Genomic DNA, 24,434 nt, shown 5'->3' with positions numbered 1-24,434 from the left:
ATCTTTTGGTCTTCGTGTGTTCTGGCATGCTTACTGGGCTTCCTTCCCTTTTGGCAAAGCTGCCCTGTCTGTGGTGATGCAATGCAGTGGACAGTTAGGCCCGGTATCATCAACAATTCTTAGGTCATTTTGGGTTCTGTCCACATGATGAATGATCATTTGTGCCCAGAACTCACGATCAAGAATGGAATTTACTAGTCAAAATAACTAATACTGGGAGACCATGTTTGTTTTCCTGTTTTGTTCACTGTGCTGCATGTTAATTAAATTGGAAACATATTTTGAAGAGAGGAAAGACAGTTCTAGCCTACCAGGGGAAAGGAAAGAATTTAGTTATTTTATTCTTGTCTACTTAGGAGTGTAAAATGGTCAGAGATTTTGTCCCTGTTATCATTAGATTATGAAAGATAGTGAGAGCTTTTCCATTTTAAGGTTGTTTGGGTTTTTCTTTAATCCGTGCTGTGGCAGAGAGCATGCCATCGTTTAACCAGCTCCTTAGGCTTGCTGATCATTTCATTCCAGTGTTCTAGTTCTTTGCTGCGGGTGTACATGAAAGGCCCAACTACTACATGTCCTAGTAGATGTATTTCTGGGAAAAAAAGAAAGCAGTTAGTGATTAACACCTGTGAGTGCTTGTCTGAAATCCTTACTGAAATTAGAATATTAACTTGTATTTCTCAAAGTAATGCGTGTTCTGAAAGTTATGGTTAAACCAAAATTTTCATTAATTCACTCTAGATTTTAATTCCATAGTTTCTACATGCTAAGATTCAGCATTAAAAGGTACCACAGTAAGAGGGTGTTTAGTCAGTTCAGACCTACCCTGTTGCCTGCACTCTAAACTAGAATCAGTTTTAGGCACACAGCTCTGTATCTGCCCAGCCCCTCTACCTCAAGTGTACTGTGGAAATGTGCCCTAGTTTTAGGCATCAGCAACCTTAGTGGGATTCATATGATGTTCTAGCTTGGGAAAGAATAGATTCAGAGACAGCTGGGAGTCACAATATGTGGGTTGCCACTGACCACCCTCAGCCAATATGTGGATTGTTTCTTCATGCCTGAACTTCTCAGCTGTGGATGGGGAAAATTAATTTGAACCTGCCTCACATGGGCTTCAGAATGTTCGTAAAGTGTTTGGCTGTCTGCAGGTGAAAATGGTGAAAGACTCAAGTACTGATCCTAGTTCTTGTCAATCCTCAAAGCCAAAGCACCTGACCAAAATCTCACCTACAGGATTTTTTTTTAGGAGCATATGAATCCAAATGAGGGTATTAACGTTTCATTATTGAGATCATACTTGTACTTCTGGGAAGATGTTCTTGTCAGCAGTGGAAATACTGAATTCTGATTTGTTTCTCGAAGCAGAACTCCTTAATGGATTCTCTGACAACTAGTAAGAGGTGACCTCAAGCATCAGGTTTTCTTCCACCTTCCTTCTTGTCATCTTTTTCTTTCTTTCTCACTGCTTGAATTGCTATGAGATTCAAGATTCCTATTCCTCTTTCAGATTTGGTTAAGAACAGCGAGTGGCTTCAAAATTTTGGAAGCTGGCGATTACACAAGTGTTCAAGAGCATTAATTACATAAGCTTGTTCTTAGGATACCAGAATGAAACAAAAGAATGGCACATGGTACTGACAGTGATTAGCCTATAATTATTTTATTCACAACTTCTATTAAATTTATCTTTAGCCTCTGAGAGACATACTGCAAATAAGTTGTTCTGTATTTTAAAGAAACAGCCTGGGAAATACCCCAGACCTTATTTATCTTTTATTGCTTCAGATTATTGCTGAAAAGGAATTAGTTCCTCCCAGGTTTAAATATGTCTGAAATATGTAAGAGACTTATGACATCTTAACTGTAATTATTTCTGTAGCTTACTTTCTCCCTTGATACTCTGGAGCACCGATAGACTCAGGCTTGCTGTATCCAGCTCTGTCTGATCTGCCTTGAAACTGAAGGTTTCATTATACACTGGATTGGGAGATCCCAGAACAGCTGCTGTCTTTTTACTTTTGATTAATTTATTATGGTTCATTAGTGAGACCTTGACATACACACCTTGGAGAAAAAGAAATTCAAGAAGAAGATACATCAGAGGCAGATGGGAAAAGGCTTAAGGAATTTCTTGCTTTCAGGAGTCAATATTAAGTATAAAATTCTATCACGAACGATTCATGAAGCATACATGGCATCATGGCAATGCATGATATTAAGCAGAGAGTACTTGCCCAGTTTTGCAGTGCGCTTTCCAATTTAAGAGCTGTTAAAAGGAGCAGTCATATTCTTACCCTGCACCCTTGGTCTACTATTCCTGTACCATCCCTTCATCTGATGGAGACTTTTTCAAGGCTTAGTTTGTTGTGTCAGTAGTTTATTTCATATATTTGATCACATGAGTTTGATTCAACACAAGGGAGTTTGTGAGGGAGGAGCCATGTTTGTTGTAGAGCTGCAGCCTGCACTTGGATAAGCTTCAGGGGAACAGATTCTCCTAGTCAAAGAAGAATCCTTAAACAAAAGGTTTTACTAATGGCTTCTAGTCCTGAGGGAAGGGTTTCTGTAGAAAATTTGAAGAAGTGATCTTTGCTCTTTTTTCTAGAAAATATTACAAAAGGGGAGGGGGGGGGGCTGCTGGTGTGTGACACATGACACACACAAGAATAACAAGATATTTTGCTTTGCTTCCTGAAGGGACTTGTATTGCATTGTGGTCTTATTCAGTAGATCTTTGACAATAAGATCCAAAGCAGCCTGAAATCTTCCATTCTTCCCTACCCTTCTACAAAATTTAGTGACAAGCATGTAGAAATTTCATCTTAATTGATAACTAAAGAGTTGTTCTTTTCCAGTGAAGCAGTAATAGATTCCATGCTGCTATTGTGTTTATTACTCCCTGCTATTCAGTTATCTGTATAGCAAAAATGATTAGAAATGTCAGGACTGAGACAGCATTGACAGATTCCTAATGCCTGTCTTGTTATTTCCACAGATCCTGTAGGCTCTCATTACTGTTTCAGAGGGTGCAGGATTATCAGAACAGACTGGTTTTTGACAGAGCTGCTGTCTGAGCGCTATATGTGGAAAGAGTTACTATGTAAAGTACTTGCACAAAGTCTGACTTTTCATTACTTTCTTATTACTTCTTAATACATTAATTCAGTAATTTGCATCTAAAAATGTCTCCTGTATTATACTGCATATCTTCCATGAAAGATTAATGTTCACTAATCCCTGTTAATATAGAAAACTTCATATTCCTGTTTCTTCAGGATTTGCCAGAGAATCTGTGGGCCCTAAATCATACTTGAAGGGCATTATCAAAGGAAATAACACCTGATTTATTTTCCTTTTTTTTTTCCTTAGTAATATATTCTGGAGAATTGCCTTTGGGCAGCCCTTCCTTCCAGAGCGTGCCTGTGACTCTTCCTTATGATAACCTCAAGTATACCAGTACAAAAATAACATGGCAGATTAACATTAAATTTGTAGAAAGAAACACAGAGTTCTGGTGCTGGGTGCTACAGAACTTAACAACAACCTGCAGGCAGAGACATGATGTATTAAGAACTGTGTTCTTCCTCTCTCATAAAGCTATTGAGATGATGAAAAACTAGAACATTTGCTCTTAGTTCATTATGCTACTTTGTTTATCTGCCACGAACCAGTCATATTTTTTCTGGCTGTCCTTTTCTTGGTTATTTGCTTTCTAAAACTAATACACTCTGTAATATATTTTTAACAAGTGCACAGGGTATGATTCTGCTTAGGGGAAACATCTATATTTTCATCATTTTACTGTGCATTTCTTCATTTATGAGTTTTACCCTAAACAGAGCAAATTAATCTCTAACATTATGAATGTAAATTTACTCAGAGGCCGTCATCTCTAAAGTTAAAATCCTGATAACAGCCCACTCAAAGAAACCTCAAAAAACTTCATAGTTGATGTGTGTATATAGAGAACTAAACCTCCATTCCTTTTAACTGCTGGTGTATTTTGTTTACATTGTTTAGTTTCAAAGCCCTTCAAAAAAATCACTACAAATTCAAATGTAAGTTTGGTTCTTCCATCTATTTTTTGCTTTGAGTGTTTAGATTTTAAACAGCATTGAGGTAATAGGCCAAGGACATCCCCATTGTATATAGTAAGGGACAAAAATTGTGACACCACACCTTGGACCTTTGAACAAGAGCCAGGCTTTTTAAAATGGGAATTTTTTTCCCAGTTCTGTTCCCCCCTAGGACAGCTGTTCAGCATAAGCAGTTGTCCTGCAGCTGTTACCTCTGGGCTTTTGCCTTGGGGCCACTCTGTTAATGCCAATATCCCTCTTCTCTGGATTGGAGTGCAGCAAAGGGCTATTTCTCCTGTATTAAAGCAGGAGAAAAAAAATTGCTACTGATAACATGAGACAAACCATTTATTATGAACAAACCCAAAACATAGCAGAACTGAGCTATCAAAATCTAATTATCCCAGTAACAATGTATGACTTGTTTCCACTCAAATTAAATCACGTGGATGTTTATTTGTTCTTTTCAGAGTCACTCAGCACAAGCCTGGGTGGACAGATGAGGAAGGGGCAAATTAAAACAGGAATTCTCGAGCTGACAGCAGAGAGGAAATCATACTTACTGACAGCATGGCTCTCCTCCTGGAGCTTTAATCCCCTCGCCCTCAGAACCACTACAGTGAGACGGCCCAGGTAGTCATTGTAGCTGAGGGAGAACTGGATATCGCCATACTCTGAAGGAAGCTTTGGAAGCAGAAGAACACTTGTCGAATATATCCAAAAAACCTCAGTCCACACAGACCAACTGGGGGGTGGGGGGGTGGAGTTCCTTAACCTAGTGGTTTCTGCCACCATGTGAGTGAATTGTAATGGCTTTATTTATGCTGTTGTGACATTTGATGAACCAATTAATCAGCCTTCCTGAACCTCTGAATTACTGTCTCTTCCAGGTGATGCCTATTTCCTTGCCTCTTCTGCTTTGTTCTGATCTTACTAATTCAAAACAGAAGCAAGTAACAAAAGGTGCTTTCTCATCTAACTATCTCCTGTTTCTGAGCAGCTGGATAATCCCTGTACAACAGCTATGGATCTGGAGGTTGGTAAGATGAGCATTTTGATTCCAAATGTTTATCAAATCCTTTTGCATTTGATACAACATACTTCTTCAGCTGTACCCCTCCAAGACTTGTAAGATGACAGATGTTCCATAATGCCAAGCAGCCTGGTATCACATACCTCCAAGTTTTCTTTCTCCAGATCTCGCCATATGAATACTTTGTTGTCATCAGTTAATGTTTCATTTTTCAGTGGGAAGACAACTTGGCCTAGGAGATTATGTTTCTTCTGTTTATCGACATGATAAACCAAAAATTTCAGAGTCCTTTGGAGCAATGTTTTACTGGAGACCTGTGCAGGAAAAGGAAGATTAGAGAAGTGTCAGATATTTTATAATTATTAATATACTCTAGGATGACTTCAAAGGAAGAATTTTTCAAAGTGTGTTAACAGTAGATAGAGATTTCCTTTGATTGTTTGAAGTCCACTTTCATAATTTGCCTAAGGTTTCAGCTATGCAGGAGTCTGAATATCCAACCTAAAACAGGATGAGTTCATTTGAAAAATGTGAAGTTATCTGGCAGTTTTTCAACTCATGCAGATAAAGTGTTTTATGATGCATTTACTTCCAGACACAAATGTTTAGAAATCTGTAAACATTCATTTTTCAGTTCTCTGAAACAACAAGTTTTTTGGTTTTAAAGACTTTTGTCTTGTCACACCTGCTGAAAGCCCCTTGGCATAGGGAGCCAAGCTCCTAGCTTTACAGCACTATACAAATAGCATACCAGATACCTCACGAGTTTAGTTTCTAGCCTACCTCCACAGCAAAGAAACTAAAAGCCATAAAAGCATTAGCTCAGAATTGGTTGCTTCTGGACTTCTAGAGCTGCTGGGCTGAACTGCTCAGTCATAGTTCAGACTGGAGTTTTCATCATTCCCAGGGCAAGTTCTGGAATCAGCAGCTTTGGTGCAGAACACAAGTAAGATCAGTTCTGGAGCCACGGACTTCAGTGGCCCAGGATCTCCAGAAGCCCCAGTAATTAATAAATCCTATCTCCACTGGGAACAACTTGTATCGTGGTAGAAGTCTGTAGAAAATTAATTTTCACAAATCATGTACTGTAGTTTGACAGGTCAATATTTGCAACCAAAACTCTGCTTCATCAAAAGGAAAAGTACCTGAAAAACAAAGTTTTCATCAAACTGTGGGTTAAGGGTTTTCCGTTTTGTTTTGGACTGCAAGTAGCTTCTTTCATCTGGCAGCAAGTAGATTTTCACAAATGGACTACAGGAATCAGCAGGAGGCTGTAGCTTTCTGACTTTGATCAATGAGACGAGGAGCTTTTCTGACTCTTGCTCGTATTCTATGGAGAACCAGAGGCGGCCAATGTTGCCCTCAGGAAAGTCTGTCTCACTTTTGTCTTCAGGAAACTTGTACAGCTCTGGGTTAATGGTCCCTACAACATAAGCTCCAGCTTCATGAAATAAAAGAACAAGCACCCTTAGATTAGTCTCAAGACCGTAGCAGGCATTTTTATTACCACTGCTCTATCAGGAGAAATCAGATTAATCTCCTTATTAACAATCCATTTTTGCATAAACTTGGAATTTTAATTCCTTTTCCCACAAATTTGGAGTAGTTGTAGGCTGCACCACTTTTCATTTCTTTTATTCCTGTGACTGTACCTTAGTTTTAGGTATTTGTTGTTGCAATCTGCTGTTTCTGGGGACAATAATCAGACATATCCTGAGTCACACTCATGTTGTGCCTTTACACAGGAGGAGAGATTGCTTTGTCTGCCATATGGGCAAGGTCCCAAAGGAGTGGGACCAGAATGGCTACACTCTGGCCCAATTCCTATATACATAAAAAACCCGTATAGTGTTTAGGGCTTGTACTGTGTAATAGTGCACCTGATATGCCCCCAATAAACATGCTTCAGAATAAGGAGGTTACCCTTAAAGAGTTCCATTTTTGCAATGCCGTACCCAAAGAATGAAATGATGACCGTGGCCCAGACTGAGGAATCATGTAGGGGTCACTGTCTTCCTGAATGTGTTCCTTGTTTGTCAGGTTAACCCAGTCTCTCCCATGCAGTGTTGGTGGAACAATAAATGGAACACTTCTGGATCTGCTCAAGACAACAGCAGCTACTGACTCTTCTAGTTTAAATATGGAAACCAAACTTGATAAAGTAATAAATTTACTGTTCTTATCTCACAATTTTGTAAAAATTCTATGGAGATACATAGGTACAAAAGATAAGTAGCCATTTTATTTGTGTAATGCCTAAAGGTCCAACAAGGGACATCAGATCTTACTTCTTCAGACAGATCCCTCCCTTTTTCCCTTTCTTCTCCTTTAGAATTGATCTGTCAGAGGAAAGGATGAATTAACTGCAGCTGCTTCTTTTAGAGCCCCAAAGCCCTGCAGTAACTAACTTTCCAAGAGAGTCTCCTTTCTGAACTGAAGTCCTGTTGTTTGGTTCTCAGATGCTTATTATGAGACCAACAGGCATGACTCTGGAACATAGGCTGAATTTGTCTAGATAACACATAAAGCTATCCATGCACCAATTACACTTGAATGTACTCTCTTGTTTACATAAATCAGAAATAATTATTGCATTCACAGTTAAACAAAATATTATTTTCCTAAAGGAACAAAACAGAACATGACTGATGCTTTCATATAATTTAGGGGTCTCATTTATTTCTGTACATGCATATATTTAGATAACCCCCTCATTTGACATTTTACAAATTGAAATAAATTATGAATAGCGTATGCTTTAAAAAACAAAAAAAACCAAAAAAATGTACCTTGCACTTTTTAGTTGAATTTCAGAAGTTGACTGATCCTGAAAAATGGCATTTGCATTTGTCATTTTGACAGGACTGGTAAGCTTTTCATAAGAAAGGAGGCAGCAAAATTTCTTCCAGAGCAGGTATGCAGTTTTTCCAATGAGAACAAATAAAAGGATCCCTCCTATTATACCGCCAGCAACAACAAATGCTTGCTCTGTTCAAACATAGAAGCCCATAAGCCATCATAGAAGGATCAAAGTTATGTGCATTTTGAGGGCAGACAGAAATATTAGAACTGACAAATGTATTTTATTTACATTCTGAAATTATTTTTAACCTAAATATTCCACTGACATGCACATTTTTGTCTTTGGTTGTAGCATGATGCAACACCTGAAGACGTATAGCATCAGCAGTGAGAGATTAGCAAGCGTTCAGATATGCTGGCAATGACCGCCAATGTGAGAGACTATAGACAGGGTAAAAAACAAAACCCAAAGAGTAGTTTGGGCTCCTACTTTAGATTAGCGTAAGCATTTACCTTAGCATGGCAGAAGTGCTAGAACTTTCATAACAGCAGAAAACCCGGGAGCACCTAATACAAAAGGTACCATTATTTTGGTTTTGTCTCTTCTTCCCACTATTCATCTATGTTGAATTGAGGCTAGATCCTGGCACAAAGAACAAAGCAAAGCTCTGGGTTTGTTTCTTTCTAAGGATGCATGTGTTTCCTGATCTGTAAAGTAAAATTTAATTATCCACTAAACACTGTTTCCTGAATCTTGATTACTTCAGATAAAAACAAATCTTGTAATAAAACTTAATAAATGTCTTTAATATGAGGAATTGTGTTGTGAGAATTTCTCACTAGACCAAGAGTAGACAATTGATAACGAGCTAAGTTCATGGTTTTCTCACATTTGCTAAGTGTGCTATAGCAAAAGGCTAGGAAGACCACTTCTGCCCTGTACCATATATCCAACCTGTCTTGGCCTACCCCTAAATTAGCACTGGTGCATTGAGACTGAGAATTGATCCTCCCAGAATATCTTCTGTCTGAAAATGAGCCCAAACTGCAGAATTATCTTCCACTCCGCAGCCATGAGAGGCAGCTCAGGATCCCCTCGAGTACTGTGTACTGCCAGTTCTCAGGGTCTTCCCTGAAACTGAACCAACAAAGTGACCTGATGTTCTCTCACAATCGGTACTGACTTCTTTTCCTCTTCTCTGCTTTTAGGTAGAGATAACTATGATTTATGCTTTATTCCTTTTTCCTTTCTACCTGTCTGTTCTTGGTAGATACCTTGCAGTTACCCACCTCTATACGATGGTACAAATAAATAAAGACAATAAGAGTACAAAATAATCATTCTACACTATTGGTAGTTTTGAGTAAGAATTAAAAACTAATTTGATACCATTTATTGATTAGAGCGATAAAGCGTATAGGAAGGGAGTTGCAAATACATGTACTGCTGCCCTTTTTTCACGGTTGCCATGTTGCAATAAGTGGTATGAAATGTCCTTCAGCTACAGAACACTTATGTAAATACCTTGTGCTAGAAAATTAACCTGGCCATAGTGCCTCCAAGGCCTTTATCTGATCCTATCTCATTTTCCTGCATTTGGTACCATCATAGGAGCCAACTTATTTTTGCAGCTCCCCTCCAGGTGTGTTGCTTTAGCTCTCTGCTATAATCTTATAATCACTCGCATCTCCCAGCACCACGGAGCAACCACCCTGCTCATGGCTATACCACAGGCACTTTGCTGTCTTCACAACCAGTAGGTGGGTTGAATAGGTTTCAACATTTAGCCAGGTTATTAGTACAAGACTTATTCTGGGGAACAGGAAACAAGTACCTATTTGGTATGCATTAACACAGAGACAAGTCTGGTTGTGCTATACTGATAATGTATTTTTCCTCCATAAGAACACACAGTATGAGGAAATGCATAACAAATGCAGCCCTGAGCAGGGAAATTTTGTGTGTTTGTTACTCTTTGTTTCAAGTATGTCTTCAGATAGATTGCCATTTTATTACAGCTTAGAAGGCCAGATGCAGAAAAAATGCTTTCATTCAATGCCCGTGAATGTAATAGAAATTAATGGTTCACTTCATACAGGTGTGCTATCAGCAATACAAACATTTATATGGCTGGTGGTTTTACTGTCTGACACAGGTATCTTAAAGGTTAAAATTTCAAGCAAGCTCAACAGGACTCCATTTAACTTGTCCTCTCCATTTGCAAGTCTTCAATGCTCTCAGCAGCAGTCCTGTGTTCCCCTGCAACCAGTTCGTCACCCTTTATCCTTAGGGACAGTAAGCTGAGGTGTGCTGTAATGCAGTATGTAGTACAGCAGCTGTGCATTGATTTTGGAGTAAGAGAATGAGTTTCCAATCTCTTTGTTAATGAGTTTAATGTATTGAATTTGTTCACTGCAGAATGCTGTTAAGTATTTGTGACTCACCTGCTGCCATTGGCTCAAATTCTGCTTTTTATTTTTACAGTGGTAGATATAAGGTAAAGTTTTACCCATTTCAGTAATGCTTTATCTATGATTTAATGAGGGTAAAGAGGATTTAGTTCATTTTTTAGTCTATCTTATCCAATGAGATCAGCAACAGAACCCATAGCTTAGAGCACAATATAGCACTAGTCACAAAATCAACCACTGAAACAAATTGAATCTGCTGTGTGCAGGGAGAAAACAGGTATCTTTTTAAATAACTACCTGTCATCATGAGAAATTGATGCGATGTATTCTGTCGTGGTACAGGATCATGGCAGCTGGCAATGGAAGTGACCTGCTGGACCACTTCATCTCCAAGTGGCCTGTGCTGGGAGCCTGTCCACTGTTGATAGATACCAGGTTTTTCCTAGCACAGAGAAACGTTGATGGTCATCACTGGTCTCCTTGGACTTGGATCCCTTTTTGCTTCGTGTCTGATGAAAAGCTTCTAATAAGCTTTTCTTAAACTCTGCAGTAAGCCTTTTGGAGTTCTGACCCGCCCGTTCTCCGTCAAAAGCGTTCACCCCTCTATCAAGACTCGGATCTATTAACACTTGCAGTACAAACCAGACCCCTCGGGGCAGGGGTAAGCCTTCGCCCGGGCCGTGCCTGTCCCGGAGCCCAGCTCTCCCCTGGCAGCAAAGGGCTCCGGGCGCGGGGCAGGGACCGCGGGCGCCCCACGGGCCCGGGGGCTGCCCGGCCCCGCAAGCGCGGAGGCAGGTTGGAGCTCACTCCGCACCCAGCCCTGCCCTTTGCGGGCGGGGCAGCGCAAAAAACCGCGGCCCGCCTGGTGCCCGGTTCGGGGGCGAGCGGAGGACCCGAGCGGAGCGGAGCCCAGCCCGCCCTCCTGCCCCGCGGCCCCCCGCACTTACCGGGCAGGGCAGGGCTCCCGCCGCCACGGCACCGCTCCCGCGGCCGCTCCACCGCCGGGCCCGGGCTGCCGGCCGTGCACCAGCCACCGCCCCCAGCTATTTAACGGCCGGCAGCCCCTCCCCGGCCCGCCCCCGCGGCCTCCCGGGCCGCACACGGGGCGGCTGAAACACGGAGCGGGTTCTGGGTGCGACGGGACGGGACATCCCGGGAAGCGGCCCCAGCCTTCCCTGGCAGCCCGCGGCGGGGGAGGGAGGGCTGGGAATAGGCAGAGAAGGGGCCGCTGCGCCAGGAAAACTTTCCGTCAGCCCTGGAAAAACCTGTGCGACATCGGCTGTGTGAGATAACTTCGGAAACTACAGATATGCTCGGAAGAAAACTTTGGGTTTAGCTTAATTCTGCAAAGCCGGGTGGGCGGGAAAGTCGCACACACTTGTTCCAAGCTTTTAACAAAATGCATAAGCACAAGGAACACAGTCTACTTAAGCAACTGCGACTACAGCTTTTCCTATTTGTATTTAGAAGTGTATTTGAGTGTGTAATAAATATAACCAAACAGATCTTAACTAACAAAATCACTCGTGCAGAGTTCAGAAACAAAATTATTCACCTTGACTTCTTCTTGCCAGCTGATGTTTACTTCTTTCTCAGCCAGTATGACAAGAACTGGTGTTAAATTTGCTTTTGCGTAGTGCCTTTGAATATAAAAGCCTAAGAAATGCTTAAGAATTAAACCAGTAGGATTCTAATGAAATATCATCTGTTTCTGCAGAGTATCAGAGTTATTTTAATTGCATTTAAAACGTCCTGCTGTAGATGTAGTGTGGTTTAGCTTTTTCTATTAATTTTTGAGTCCTCCCTAAGTAAGAAAGTATTTAGATCTTTTTTACCCTAAAACAAAAACTCCATATATTTCAATTTTGCACATTCCACATAGTTAGCTATTAAATAAATATTGCATAGTCAATGCTTTTGCTATTCTTATTTCTATGTTGAATTAGTAGTAATATTGAAGCATAGATTTTTTGCTCAGCAGCTTTGTGCTCGTCAGGCTAATGTCTATAAGCAAGTTTGAGACAAGTGAAAGTTTTGTGTTGTGTGGCAAGACCAACAGCTGTCTGCTTTCTATTACAGTGTTCTCACTTGAGCTCACTTTCATGTCTGAGGAGTGGTAAAGTTGCTTTAAACATCTGTCTGCTTTACAACTAAAACGATCCTAGACAGATGCACTATCTCACATCCAAGCTGCTCTCTGTGTGTAGAGGAGTGTGAAGGGTGTACGCCTGGGAAGCAGTAACTATCTGCTGATTCAGCTCTTGTTTCAGTGAGTCAGTGCATGGGATGGGGTGAGCCTGGAGAGGCAGAACTCACCCTCTCCAAGTTCATATGGAAGGAATTAATGGTGAATTCGCTAAGCAGGGAGCTTTAAATTTGATTCTGTGCTGCACCACAAGCTTCCTGTTCTCTAGTCTTTCTGTGCTGAGTTCTCGCACCAGTTGGAAATCAAAATAACTACAGGACATGAGGAACACAGTTATACTACCCTTTATCACTCATTACTAACGTCCTTCCTAGCCTTAATTCTTTACAGCTTGCCTGTTTCATCCTATACATTATCACACTTGAAGGAACTAAAATTATTTAATATAAACCAAACATACAAATACTTCTTGCCACATGTCTGAATGTGTCTGCTTCCAGCATGTAGCATAGGAGAGCCCAGAAGCAACAGTTGAAGGATGTTTCTCAGCACCCACTGTGTGTCTGATTAAGGTCCTGATTGCTTCCAGCCAGAAGCTGCTATGATTTCCTTTATTGTTTTAAAAGCCCAGCTCTAAGTTCAAATGCAAGATAATGCTGATCTGCCCTTGTTCACATACTGTAACTTCACTATTGTATCAGAGAGCACCCTGGAAATGTTCAAAGAGACTACCTGCCTAAGTTTAGGCCTTTTAACAAGTTTGTTCATTTCAAGTATATAGTATTGCCTTAAGAAACATGTATTCTGCCCATTCCAGCCTTGACCAGGATCGATTCATGCTCTCTGCTTCTCAGTTGATGCTGTGAATATTTATTCAGTTGTGCTTCTCATGTGCTGGATTTGAAGATTAATTTTGTTTGCTCAGAGAAAGTTTATCTGGAACAGCTGAGAGCAAGCTGTGAGTTTAATGTTTTGTGGACCTAGATATTCTACTATAAATATTCTAAGTTTCTGGTGCATTTTTTTTTAACATAATGTATTCATTTTTCAGCATGCATATCAAGGTCTCACTTCTTACAGTAGAATCTTGTCCTTTAGAAGCCCACATAAAAATTCCATTTGTAACTACAAAATTATATTTACTATACTTCAGGATAATCACCAAGACATCCTAGTTTAGAATACAGAGTAAAGAATACTGCATTCTGCCCACTTTTGAATTATTTTTGTAGTATTAGCAACAAAAGTAAGGAGTCAGGCCCTCAAATAGTAATACATATTTCTTAAGTATGTTTTCTTTCATGTTCTGTTTTTTCTAACTCTGGTGGCACATTCCTATCATGTTTTTCAAAACATACATTCTCATGAAATTGCATAGCTCATCATATGGGGAGATACCAAATACTGTGGTTTTTACAGTATATGTCTGACAGCACTTTGCTTGTAGGAGATTTTGTTGCCTTGGTGATGGTTAGTCTTGTTTGGGTGCTGAAATGATGATACCATTTTTGTGACTGCTCAGGTAGAGGCTTTCTCCTTGCTTTGCCAAAGCTGAAACTGCTGCTGAAAAGGCAGACGTGGTCACTAGACTAGATGTGTAGAAAAGGTAAGCCCGAAAATCTGCTGTAATGTTGGTCTTAAACCCTCTGAAAAATAGAAGTTGGAAATGGATTATAGTCTCTTAAGGACTGGATTTAAAAAGTCAAAACACTCAAGCTAAAGAATATTCTGTCACAAAACAGTTTTCTAAAATGTGTTAATTTAAAACCAGTGTTGTCACACTGCTCATGAGAAACCAACTTAACACGTTTGCATCATTTATCATATGATATTCTTCTACTTTCCACTAGAGTGGGTGAAATTGAAATGTACTCATTTTTTAAATTGGGTATCTTTGGGAAACATTTGCTCAGCACCTTTTATACCATTCTGTTTACAATCAAGTTGGCTGCATGGGATTACTTAATGCTGCTTGTAGGAACGCCCCATGACAGAGGATAGAGAAATACTTAAAGAAGACATAGCTGTAGAATCACAAGCATGAGTAGATCCTTCTAATGATAAGTAATTCTGGCATAATTCAGTTGACAGTTTCCCTCTAAAGTCCAATCCCTGCCCTAATTTATTAATAATCTTAAAGTTACAACAGATCCCTTTCAATTAAAGGATTTTTTGAAGTTTTATCTTCCTTTTTTTTTTTTTTTTTTTTTAATATTTAATTCCATTTGGCAGCCCTAGAATGATCTTTAAATCCAGGCATTTTAAGTGGAATGTATTCAAGTTCTTCTGCCTTCACACCTACTTCCCTGTATTTGTGAATGTTGACTTTCACATTGGTGGTACCTTCATCTAGGATGGTGTCTAGAGAGAGATAGACATTTTTTCCGGTTAAAACGTGACTAATTTTATTGAGACTGGTGAATGTCAGGTTCATAGTAGAACTGGGTCTGCGGGGAGCACTAATGGGCACCCTAACTACAACAAACAGATTACATTGAGAAGCACAATTGTGAATGGCAGAAATAACAAGTACGTAAAATTTCTATAGTGCCTTTCATTCCCAGGCTCCTGATTTCTGCTCCAGCATTAATTACTGGTACTTAACCATCACAAAAGCTTTTTGAAATAGTAGTTATTGTTATCCTTATTTTATAGATTGTTTAATAACTGGAGTTCCTCCAGATTCACACTTGTGTAACCGAGATAAAGATTTCTCCCACAATCCACTGTTGGCCTTGGACTAACATCTAGTTCTTAGCTTTTGCAGGCTACTGATAATAGACTGTTTCAGAAAAGAAAATGTGAAGGAAAGGTCAACTCTGTCATAAAATATCCTTTGGATTCATCCTTTGGAGTAATTTGTTAGTTTCCTTTGAAAAGAAAAGGTGGGAATGGGAGAGTCAGTGTATCCAGAAGGGAATGAGTCTGCCAGAGTTGTTTTCTCTCAGCTTTGCTGTCGAGGGTAGTTGCCTTTTAGCACTCTTGAGTGTCTCAGGGTACAATCCACAACAGCTCTCCCGGGAAAATTACAGGTATGAAATGGGGATAGAGACAGGGTCAACATGGACAACAGGAAAAATCTTCTAAGCTGCCATGCTTGGTGCCTTTAGAAAGGCCTAGGGAGAAAGACAGCAAAAGAAGAAAAGGGGGGGAGGAGATAGCATTAACCTAGTTAAAGGGTTTGGATTCCTGCTTTGGTATTTCTTCTTAGCCCAGTGAAACCCCTGACACTTCAGCTACCCTTGGTGTTCTTCAAGGAGAGTCAGGCAGAATGCTCTCTGGAGCTGCGCAAACCTTCCACCTGAGTGTATCTGCCCCATCGGTTTCCTTCTGGCACAAAACTGGTTAATGGAGCCTTAGGCACGTGAAAAACGCTCCAGCTTGCACAGAGCGTGCTATGCAAGACAGATTTTTTTCCATGCTTTGATACTCATGTTTTGATAGGTATTTGAAGTCCCTGACAGACACAAACACAAAATGCATTTGCTTTCTCTTTAGGGCTTTCTGACAAATCTTTTCAGCAGCGGTATAGTATACCTACTGATATGGAAGTACACATACGTAAAGTCTGCATATCAGCTCTTCCACAGAACTAGGAATGTTTCTCTTTTTTTTTACCTTTTCCTTTTGCTTCTAATATGCTTTAACTGTTGGCGTTGCCTAACGATAGCATTTACGCAAGCTATAGCACCACCTCCTGTCCAAAGTTGGGATTTGATGTGAATCAATAGAGCAAACCGAAAAATTCTCTTAAAAGTGACTTTTTTTCCCCTGTATGAAACAGAATGTAGAAAATGTGGACTTTTATTCCTTTCAGTTGACTTTTCCTTCCTGTGTTTTACAATAGGAATCTCAGAAATACCAAATCTGCTTTTACTGGAACCTGTTCTCATGGTTGTGGCGTTCTTTTGTCAGTGTAGATTCCATTAAGAAAGTTGACAGCTGTTGCTTTAAAATTACTTTTATTAATAAGTTCCAAGTTCACCGATGGTGTGCACAAGGCCTGTAGAGATTTATTTTTTTTTTAATTTTTTTTTTTTCAGAGAAAATTACCTGCAAAGCTCTGGCTTGCATGGCTCTAAAGCTTTTTGGGGGCAATACCTGTCTTTTTTTGCTCTGGTGTTGTACACTACTTAGCCTTGGGTAACAGTGATTTAAACTTTGTAACTTTGACACGGCCTTGCAAGATTACTTATGTATACATGCAGGTCGCCCTGTTCACACAGCTGTAGTGGTGAACAACAAGCACTGCTCTAAGGCAAGGCTAGTTTTTATTTCAGGTGGTATTTCCTAGCTTTCACTCCCTCTGGAACAGGTAATGGATTTAGGCCGGACACGATGTAAATAAGATATGAGCACCCTAGGGCACACGGGAAGGAATTGCTGAGCGGGAAGGTGGATCTGTAGGCAGGAGCGCACCTTAAGATCTGGGTGAAGTGCAGGAAAGCACAAGATCATATATATGGCATGGCAGTTACACCATGGGTAATATCGCCCTAATTGGTACGGCCTGACAGACTGCAAGCTTTTAACGGAGAGCAAGAGTTGGTGTTTGTTTTTGGGAGCGTGTGCAACTGGGTTGAGCTGCTGGAGGTGCAGATCTGCCTGGTCTAACCCGGCGGCTGCTCTGCCGATGCCGACCCGTGCGTCCCAGCCCAGAGGCTGCGCCCCGCCCGGCGCAGGCCGCCCCCTCCCGGGCGGGCGGCGGGCCAGGCGCCCCCTGCTGGCCTCCCGCCGCCAGGCGCCGCGCGGGGCCGCCTCCTGCGCCGCCTGCTGGCCGTGCCGTGCCGTTCCGCCGGAGCGCGGCCCGGGGTGGCGGGCGGGGCCCTGCCCGTTCCCGCGGCGCTGTGGGAGCGGGGGCGGGGCGGCCCGCACCCGCCGGGCGGCGTCTGCCCAGCGCTGACGGTGTACCGCGGCCTCTCCCAACGCACCAGGCGCGGCGAGGCTTGTCTCCAAGTAACTATGGGGAAGCGATCGTGAGGCCGCACCTCGGGCACTGTGTGCAGTTTTGGGTACCTCGCTACAAGAAAGACGCTGAGGTGCTGGAGAGGGTACAGAGAAGGGCAACGCAGCTGGTGAAGGGCCTGGAGAACAGGTCTGATGAGGAACGGCTGAGGGAACCGGGGTTGTTTAGTCTGGAGAAGAGGCTGAGGGGAGACCTTACTGCTCTCTACAGCTACCTGAGAAGAGGTTGTAGTGAGGTGGGGGTCAGTCTCTTCTCCCAAGTGACGAGCGATAGGAAAAAGGAAATGGCCTCAAGTTGCACCAGGGGAGGTTTAGATTGGACATTAGGAAAAAATTCTTTACTGAAAGGCTGCCCAGGGAAGTGGTGGAGTCACCATCCCTGGAGGTGTTCAAAACACACGTAGATGTGGCACTTTGGGACACGGTTTAGTGGGCACGATGGTATTAGGTCAACGGTCGGACTTGATGATCTCAGAGGTCTCTTCCAACCTGATGATTTTATGATTCTATTTGATTGGCAGAAAAGAAAAACAAAAAACAAAAAAAAACAAAAACCAAAAAACCCACAAAAAAACAAAAAACAAACTACCCCACAAAACCACAACCCCCAAACCCCAAAAGAGTTCATCTTGACTCAAATCCTTTCACAAATCTAGGGAAGAGCCTAGCCAGAAAGGGCCAAAATAAGGTGATGTGGGCACACTTCATGTAGTAGTCACTAGAACTATAACAGCTGCAGCAGGAATGCCACACACTGCTGTTAGCTCCTCGCTTAAACTGTATGTGAAAATGTTCCAGGATGTGCAAGAAATACAAGAAGGGTGAAAGTAAATTTTTCAAGCTAAAAGGAATCAGTGTCATTCCCACAGATATTGTTGCCTTGCTTTACTGGGAAAGGTACTGTCTCAATGCTAGCAAGCAATATTTTTTCCCTAGGAGCTAAGTAAACAATTCCTGTCCCTTTCCCAGCCTGGGGCTCAAATGGTATGTTCTGTGGTTTGAAATGCTAACCTGAAGGGCAGCTGCCTACCATCAGCCAGCTCACTATGTAACTTTGGTTGTATGTATGGAGGAGTACACTGGTTTTCAGGGCTTTATATGATATCTAGTTTTCCCTTATCAATGTATTTTTTCCTCAGAGAGAATGAACAAAATCTCTGGCGACCTATTTGTTTATTTGGCAACCAGGCACTGAAGGATGGGAGAGAGTTAAAAAAGGAGATTTTCTTTAGATTCCTGAGACCCATGAGTCAGTATGTCCATGAGCAAAGGTTACATAAACTAATAGATTAGAACAAGATTTAGTTGCATAAACACTGCATTTCAATCTGTCACAGAGTCAACCCTGTAGATTATTGCAGGCGGAGCTAGCCTGGGGCTTACAGTCCATCTCGCTGGACTGCCTCTGGCACTGGATACACTTGAAATAGCATTATTCCCTTGCTGTGTGCACTACTGTATAGGCCTTATTTGTGCAAGCTTTATTTAATATACAATGCTGTTGCTCTCAGCTTGTGTCTAATTCGGAATGTCACCCTGATATATTGGTTGCATAACAATTTTGTCTCTGTTTCATTTAACCAAGGGTCACATGTCTTATGAGGGTGGTTCAATATAGGCAGCCACAGGGTCTAGATTCAAATTCCCCCAACTTGCCTGAAGCTTCTGTCCTCCATCTCTCTCCCTTCCATCACAGTCTCTCCCCAGCATATCCTGGACAAGCCTCTCGGCTTATCTGAGAGAAATCAGGGAGACAAGAGCAGGAAGGCTCCTGCTGCACGGCAATGGTTACGCTACCCAAGCATATTGTCCAGGGAAAGGGAGGCTGGATTAGGAGTGTTGAGTGGGCTGGAGTCAACCCACAGGCCATGGGGCCAACAGACAACTACATTATGATGACTAAGGTCTAAATTGTTTGGGAATATTCGAGGTTATATGGGAAAACAAAGCCTGTCTTGGAGCTGCAGAGCTATGTTTTTTTCAAAGTGCATCAGGTCAGGAAATTATGCTCCCAGGCTGCAGTACTTTCCCCTTGCACAGTGTTTTCCTTGGCGCTTTCTCCAGCTTCTCACTGATACCGTTTCCTCATTTTACATCTGGGAACTGAGGCATCAAAGTTCAAGTCTTTATTTAGATGCTTGACTCCTACTAAGTAGAGCTAATTGTCTCTACAGCAGGCTTTGTTCATAGCACTCAGTCCTGGGCTCCAGCTGAGATCTAGAAAAGGCTCTGATACTTTTGTTTCTGTTTGTTGTCAAAAGACCAAGACATTTATTTGAATCACACCGTATGGAAAAGTAGACTAAAGAGGTTTAGTATATACATGAATGTGTTTTTGAAAAGGGTTCAGATCCAAATTTGCAAGGGTCTTGGTGGACTAGTGATGTAGGACAGAATTATTGGTGACTTCTCAAAGTGTAATGTTTTGTACTTCTTTTTTTTTTTTTCCTGGGAACAGGCCCTGGGAGCCCTGCCGGCTTATGTAGTGCTGGCTTGTCTCCCTTCCAGTTGAGAGTAATGGAACAGATGGAAGACTAGCAATGAAGTGCAGAGCGAAGCTAAACAAGTGATTAAATCCTCAAAAAGGCCAAAGCCTTTATTGCATGAAAGGCAGCTTAAAGCTACCCCAAAACTGGCCTGAAGGGTTATTTTTTGTGTGATTTTTTTATTGCTTTTGGTTACTGGATATTAAGCAACTGCGGAGAATGGGGGAGATACTGTGGTGGTTGTGCATGGGAGGAAATGAGATCTGGCTAAAGGAGAAGCGAAAGTGGAGTGACCATGTGATAGTCCCTTGATTTAAGATGAGATTTAAGTTTTCACGTCATGAAATCTTTGGTTTATAACAAAACATGCTTAAAAGAGGGATCTTGTTTGCATTCAGCTGTTGTTCTATTCATTCAATCACCAAACGAAACCAACAGTGCTGCGTACAGATTTGCTGTCTTTGAAATAAGTGAGATTGCTTATATCACCAGGCTACCTTGCAAACTGCCGACGCAAAATAAAGGCAAAAGAACTGGTCTGCTGTGTTGAGAAAGCTGCTCTTAAATCCAAGTTGAAAAAGAAAGGAGATGACACAGCTCGAAAACAGCAGTTTTCACAGTACTTAAAAGCCTGACAGCTTTCAAAAAGATTAATACCGCAAAGAGGAGTACTACATCTATGTTGCTCCTTGAAAAAAGTCATGTCAGTAGTGTTACAGCATTATTCCTGAAAAAGATGAGTGTAGATGACCTGACAGATTTCATAATGACTTTATAAAACCAACAGATGAGCTAAACCCACACAAATAATCTTCCTTTTCACAGAAAAATGAAATTGCAGAGTAGAGGCTTATTCATAGACCATACTTGCTACAATTGGGCTGTCTAACCAGTAGTTACCTTCCGCCAGGCAGAAGAAGCAGAAGTCATCATGCTGCTCGCTAGATATAAATGCTCTAAATATGTATGACAGTTGTTCTTTTCTAAAAATGGATATACAGCCCCCCAACCTGGAATATCCTCTCTTAGATTTAAAAAATGTCTTTTTTCTATCAACTAATCAATCTATCTATCTATCTTCAGTGTGTAATAGTGGAGCCCTTAAAGATTAAGGCTGCTGCTGCTTTTCAACAGCAGCTTTTATTAGGTGATCACGTGCATTGTAGTGCAACTCGGGCAATAAGGATCCCTAGCAGAAGAGTTCTGTCTCGGTGTTTGTCATGCAGCATGCTCGTTGGATTAAATGAATAAACCACCCTTAGAACAGAGACTGGACCCCAGTCTCCTGTCCCCACATTAACTAATCACTAGAAAAGATTTCCGTGTTCATCCTCACTTTTCCCCTAATTCTCAGTGGATCTTCAAGTTGTTGAGGCCAAGTGTTGCCTTATGCAGGCTGAAGGTATTCATGCACACTAGCCCAAGCAGATTGTTCTACAGCCATGGAGGGCAGTCCAAGTTGGTGTGGTTTTACCCACACCCCCCCATGTATTCACACTCTGCCTTAGCGCTAGTTCTCATCTAACCCTGCAGTGTCAGGTTTTCATTGTGGAGTCCAGGTGTCGGAAGTGGTAGGAGAAGGGGAAGGAATGCAGAAATAACACAGACTGGTTTACACTTTGGGGAAATGACAATAGAGGTAGGTCGTGATTCTGAGGATTATTTGGACATAGATACATAAACACTACTTTCTGGGTTGAGTTCTTAGTGCTGGGAAGTCCAAGAATTTGAGAAGACCTCATTTTCTTAAATAACTCCTGTGTGTGAGAAGTTGGTCTAGAGTTGCAGTTATTTTTAATGTTAAGCATTTATCTATAAATGGCGTTGCTTTCTTAAGTAGAACATTAACAGGATTCTCTCTGTAAATTATCTTTGAATTACAGCTGTTGCATGTTTATCTAGAATTTTAATTTGAAGTTTTTGTGATATTGCTTATCTGACAGAATTGCTTTCTTTGTAAAATTCTATGTTAGAAATAATTGTGCTGTTTTCATCAGATGGAAGGTGATGGTCAGTTTTATGTTTTCAAACAGTCTCAGATGCATTTCACTTGCCTCAAGTGTGTGTGAAAACATTTGCTATGCTGGCTCCTGTATTGGACTGACTGGAATTACTTTGGGTATCCGAGCATAAGCAAAAACCGAAAACCTGGCACTGCATACAGAATGCCAATTTCAGTAAGGGGCTAGTATTATCTAGAGAGGAGAGCTTCTGACTGTTATAGGCATAGTAAAAGATAAATTTGGCTGTGGTGCATTAGTTATCATCTTGAAGGCTCTCTCAGGCTGTGCTACATGGCTGTTACTCTTCAGAAACACTGAAAAATACTTTACCATGGAGATATCCAAGACCTGATCCAAATTGACTGTGTCAGATGACATTCAGGCAAATGAGCAGTGTTACCCACAAGACGGCATATTGTTCCTGGAGGGCTACGTTATTGTTGTAGACTAAAACATATTCCAGAAATGCATTAAGCTAAAATCGGCCTGGTTGCAGGTGCAGTTTCGCTGGCTTAAGTGGCTTTGAAGCAACAGACAGCAAATATCAGCCTTCCAGGCTTTGCATAGAGAGCCCCCGGACAGAGATACATGAACAAATTGCAAGCAGCGTTTTTGTGAGTCAGCTCAGAAGGGCACTTCCAGCAGGGCACTCTCCCACCGGGGGCACTTGAACCTGACTCCTCAAAGAGCAGCTCTGCCAGCAGCAGAGCTTGGGAGGTTCAAGGCTGGTGGAGATGTTCAGCAACCACAGTCTGGGCAGGTCCAAATCACCCCGCCTGGCATGAAAAAGTGACGACAAATGACAGTAGTCCAGGCAGTGCAAGAAAAGGCTGTAGGGTGCTAAATGGGAAGGGGTGAGAGGAGGGCTTCAGTACAGGTTTTTAAGTCTCATATGGAGGAACCAAGAGATCAGGGTGGTTTTCCCAACTCATATCCTCTTCTGAAGAGGGGTAGCTGGCCAAAGTGTGGTTAGTGAATTTTAGGTTAGACAAAGAGCTTCTGAGCTAGGACTGGGCTGTTTCTCTCTTGTATATGGAAGCCTTGATGGCCTGAATGGAGGCCAGAGTGCCAAAAACTGGCCTGAGGGTCTGATGGCTCTGCCCAGTGGTGCCCTTCTTCAGCAGGCAAGCAGGGCTAACTGCCTTTCCTCACATGAGGTGACTCAAAGTCATGGGGCTGGTGGCTTGCTTTCTTCTAATCTTCAGTCACCCAAATCAGTAAATAGTAATTTTGAAAGCTCTTTTCCAAGGCTGGGCGTAGGACTTTAATGTCATGAAATTAAACACATTCTCACATGTTTAAACCCTGGGTGGAGTTCTCCAGGAAACATGAATGCTAGTCAGGCTGAGCAACAGTGGCAGAACTGTTCTGCAAAAAACCTGTTGAAAAAGTGTTTCTCTTCTCCCAAAAGAAATCCATCAACATTGTCTGGATTTAGCCTAATGTGTCTGTAGGCTATTGTCTTCTCAGTTTCCTTTGACTGTCAACTTTGTTAAAGAAAGATACAGGATAAATTCTCCAAATCTGAATTTGAGCATCTTTACACCTTTTCTCATTCAATGCAAAAATGAAAAAGCTGTATGCCGATCACATAGTTATGGATGATGTAACCCGTTGAGGTAAAAGTTGGTCACCAGTATCTTTCAGTAAGCACTTTTTGATGCTTTTAATGAAAATAGTCAACCTTGCTGGACATACCAAATCCAGGACAAGAGACCCAGGCCACTTCCTTCTCTAGAGGGTTTAAAGAAAAAAGAGAAATGCAGTACTATCTTCACATTGTAACCTTTATATGTTCTTGGAACATCATTTGGGCAACTTGGGACAAGTTTGGAAGATATATTTGACTGGAAGGGTCATACATGGAGCTGTTCCACAGCTGGCCACTGGCACCCATGGCACAATGTTGGAATAGCTACAAGTGCCAGGGGTGCATCTCATTGTGTCAGCCAAAGGTCTTTTGCTGGAATAAAAAAGGAAGCAAAATGCTGCAGACATGTTGTCTCCCTGCAGCACCATTGCAGCCCTATACCACTGGGAAAGAGTCTCCTGGGCATGATCCTGGGCCACCAGGAACGCTGATAAGAGCTCCGGAAGAGACGGGTTCAAGGAACTTCTGTTTCCGGCCTTGCAGGAAGGATGCACAAGGTCAGCACAAACAGCTGACTTCAAGTGCCTACTCTGCTTCATTGCTGTAATAAACATGACAAGTAAAATAAAGCAGCTGGAAAGCTGCTGCTGACCCATGCATGGCTGTTAACCCCTGACGTGCTTCCTGACCTGTAGCCTGAGGGAGTAGTCGCTCAGTGAGTGTGTGTATCTTGGGAACAAAGCCTGGAAGCACATAGAAAATTACTGGTTTTGCAGACTATTTTGAAGACTCAGGGAGCAATCTTGTGTTCCTAAAAGTGTCCAGTGGGGGGTCTTGGTCCCCCTCTCCCAGCTGACCTAGTCGTGATGGGAGGGTACTGGGTGAAGACTTGGGAACAAAGTGAGAATGTGCTGTAAGTG

General features: G+C 41.8%; 1 protein-coding gene across 1 annotated transcript; it reads right to left on the bottom strand.

Moving 5' to 3' along the window:
* Window positions 1-449: 449 nt before the first annotated feature.
* SYT15 (synaptotagmin 15) lies at window positions 450-10,366 on the bottom strand. Its single transcript, XM_009949299.1, has 8 exons — window positions 10,357-10,366; window positions 7,899-8,097; window positions 7,065-7,207; window positions 6,255-6,550; window positions 5,253-5,423; window positions 4,640-4,760; window positions 1,885-2,064; window positions 450-589 (listed from the first exon to the last, which is right to left on the bottom strand). The coding sequence occupies exons 1-8, from the start codon at window positions 10,364-10,366 to the stop codon at window positions 450-452; spliced, it is 1,260 nt and encodes a 419-aa protein (XP_009947601.1).
* Window positions 10,367-24,434: the final 14,068 nt, after the last annotated feature.

This window comes from Leptosomus discolor, chromosome 6, assembly GCF_034619465.1.
Source record: "Leptosomus discolor isolate bLepDis1 chromosome 6, bLepDis1.hap2, whole genome shotgun sequence".
In the NCBI taxonomy this organism is placed as follows: Eukaryota; Metazoa; Chordata; class Aves; order Leptosomiformes; family Leptosomidae; genus Leptosomus; species Leptosomus discolor.
Note: the sequence above shows the minus strand (reverse complement) of the source record. Positions and strands in the feature narration are given on the sequence as shown.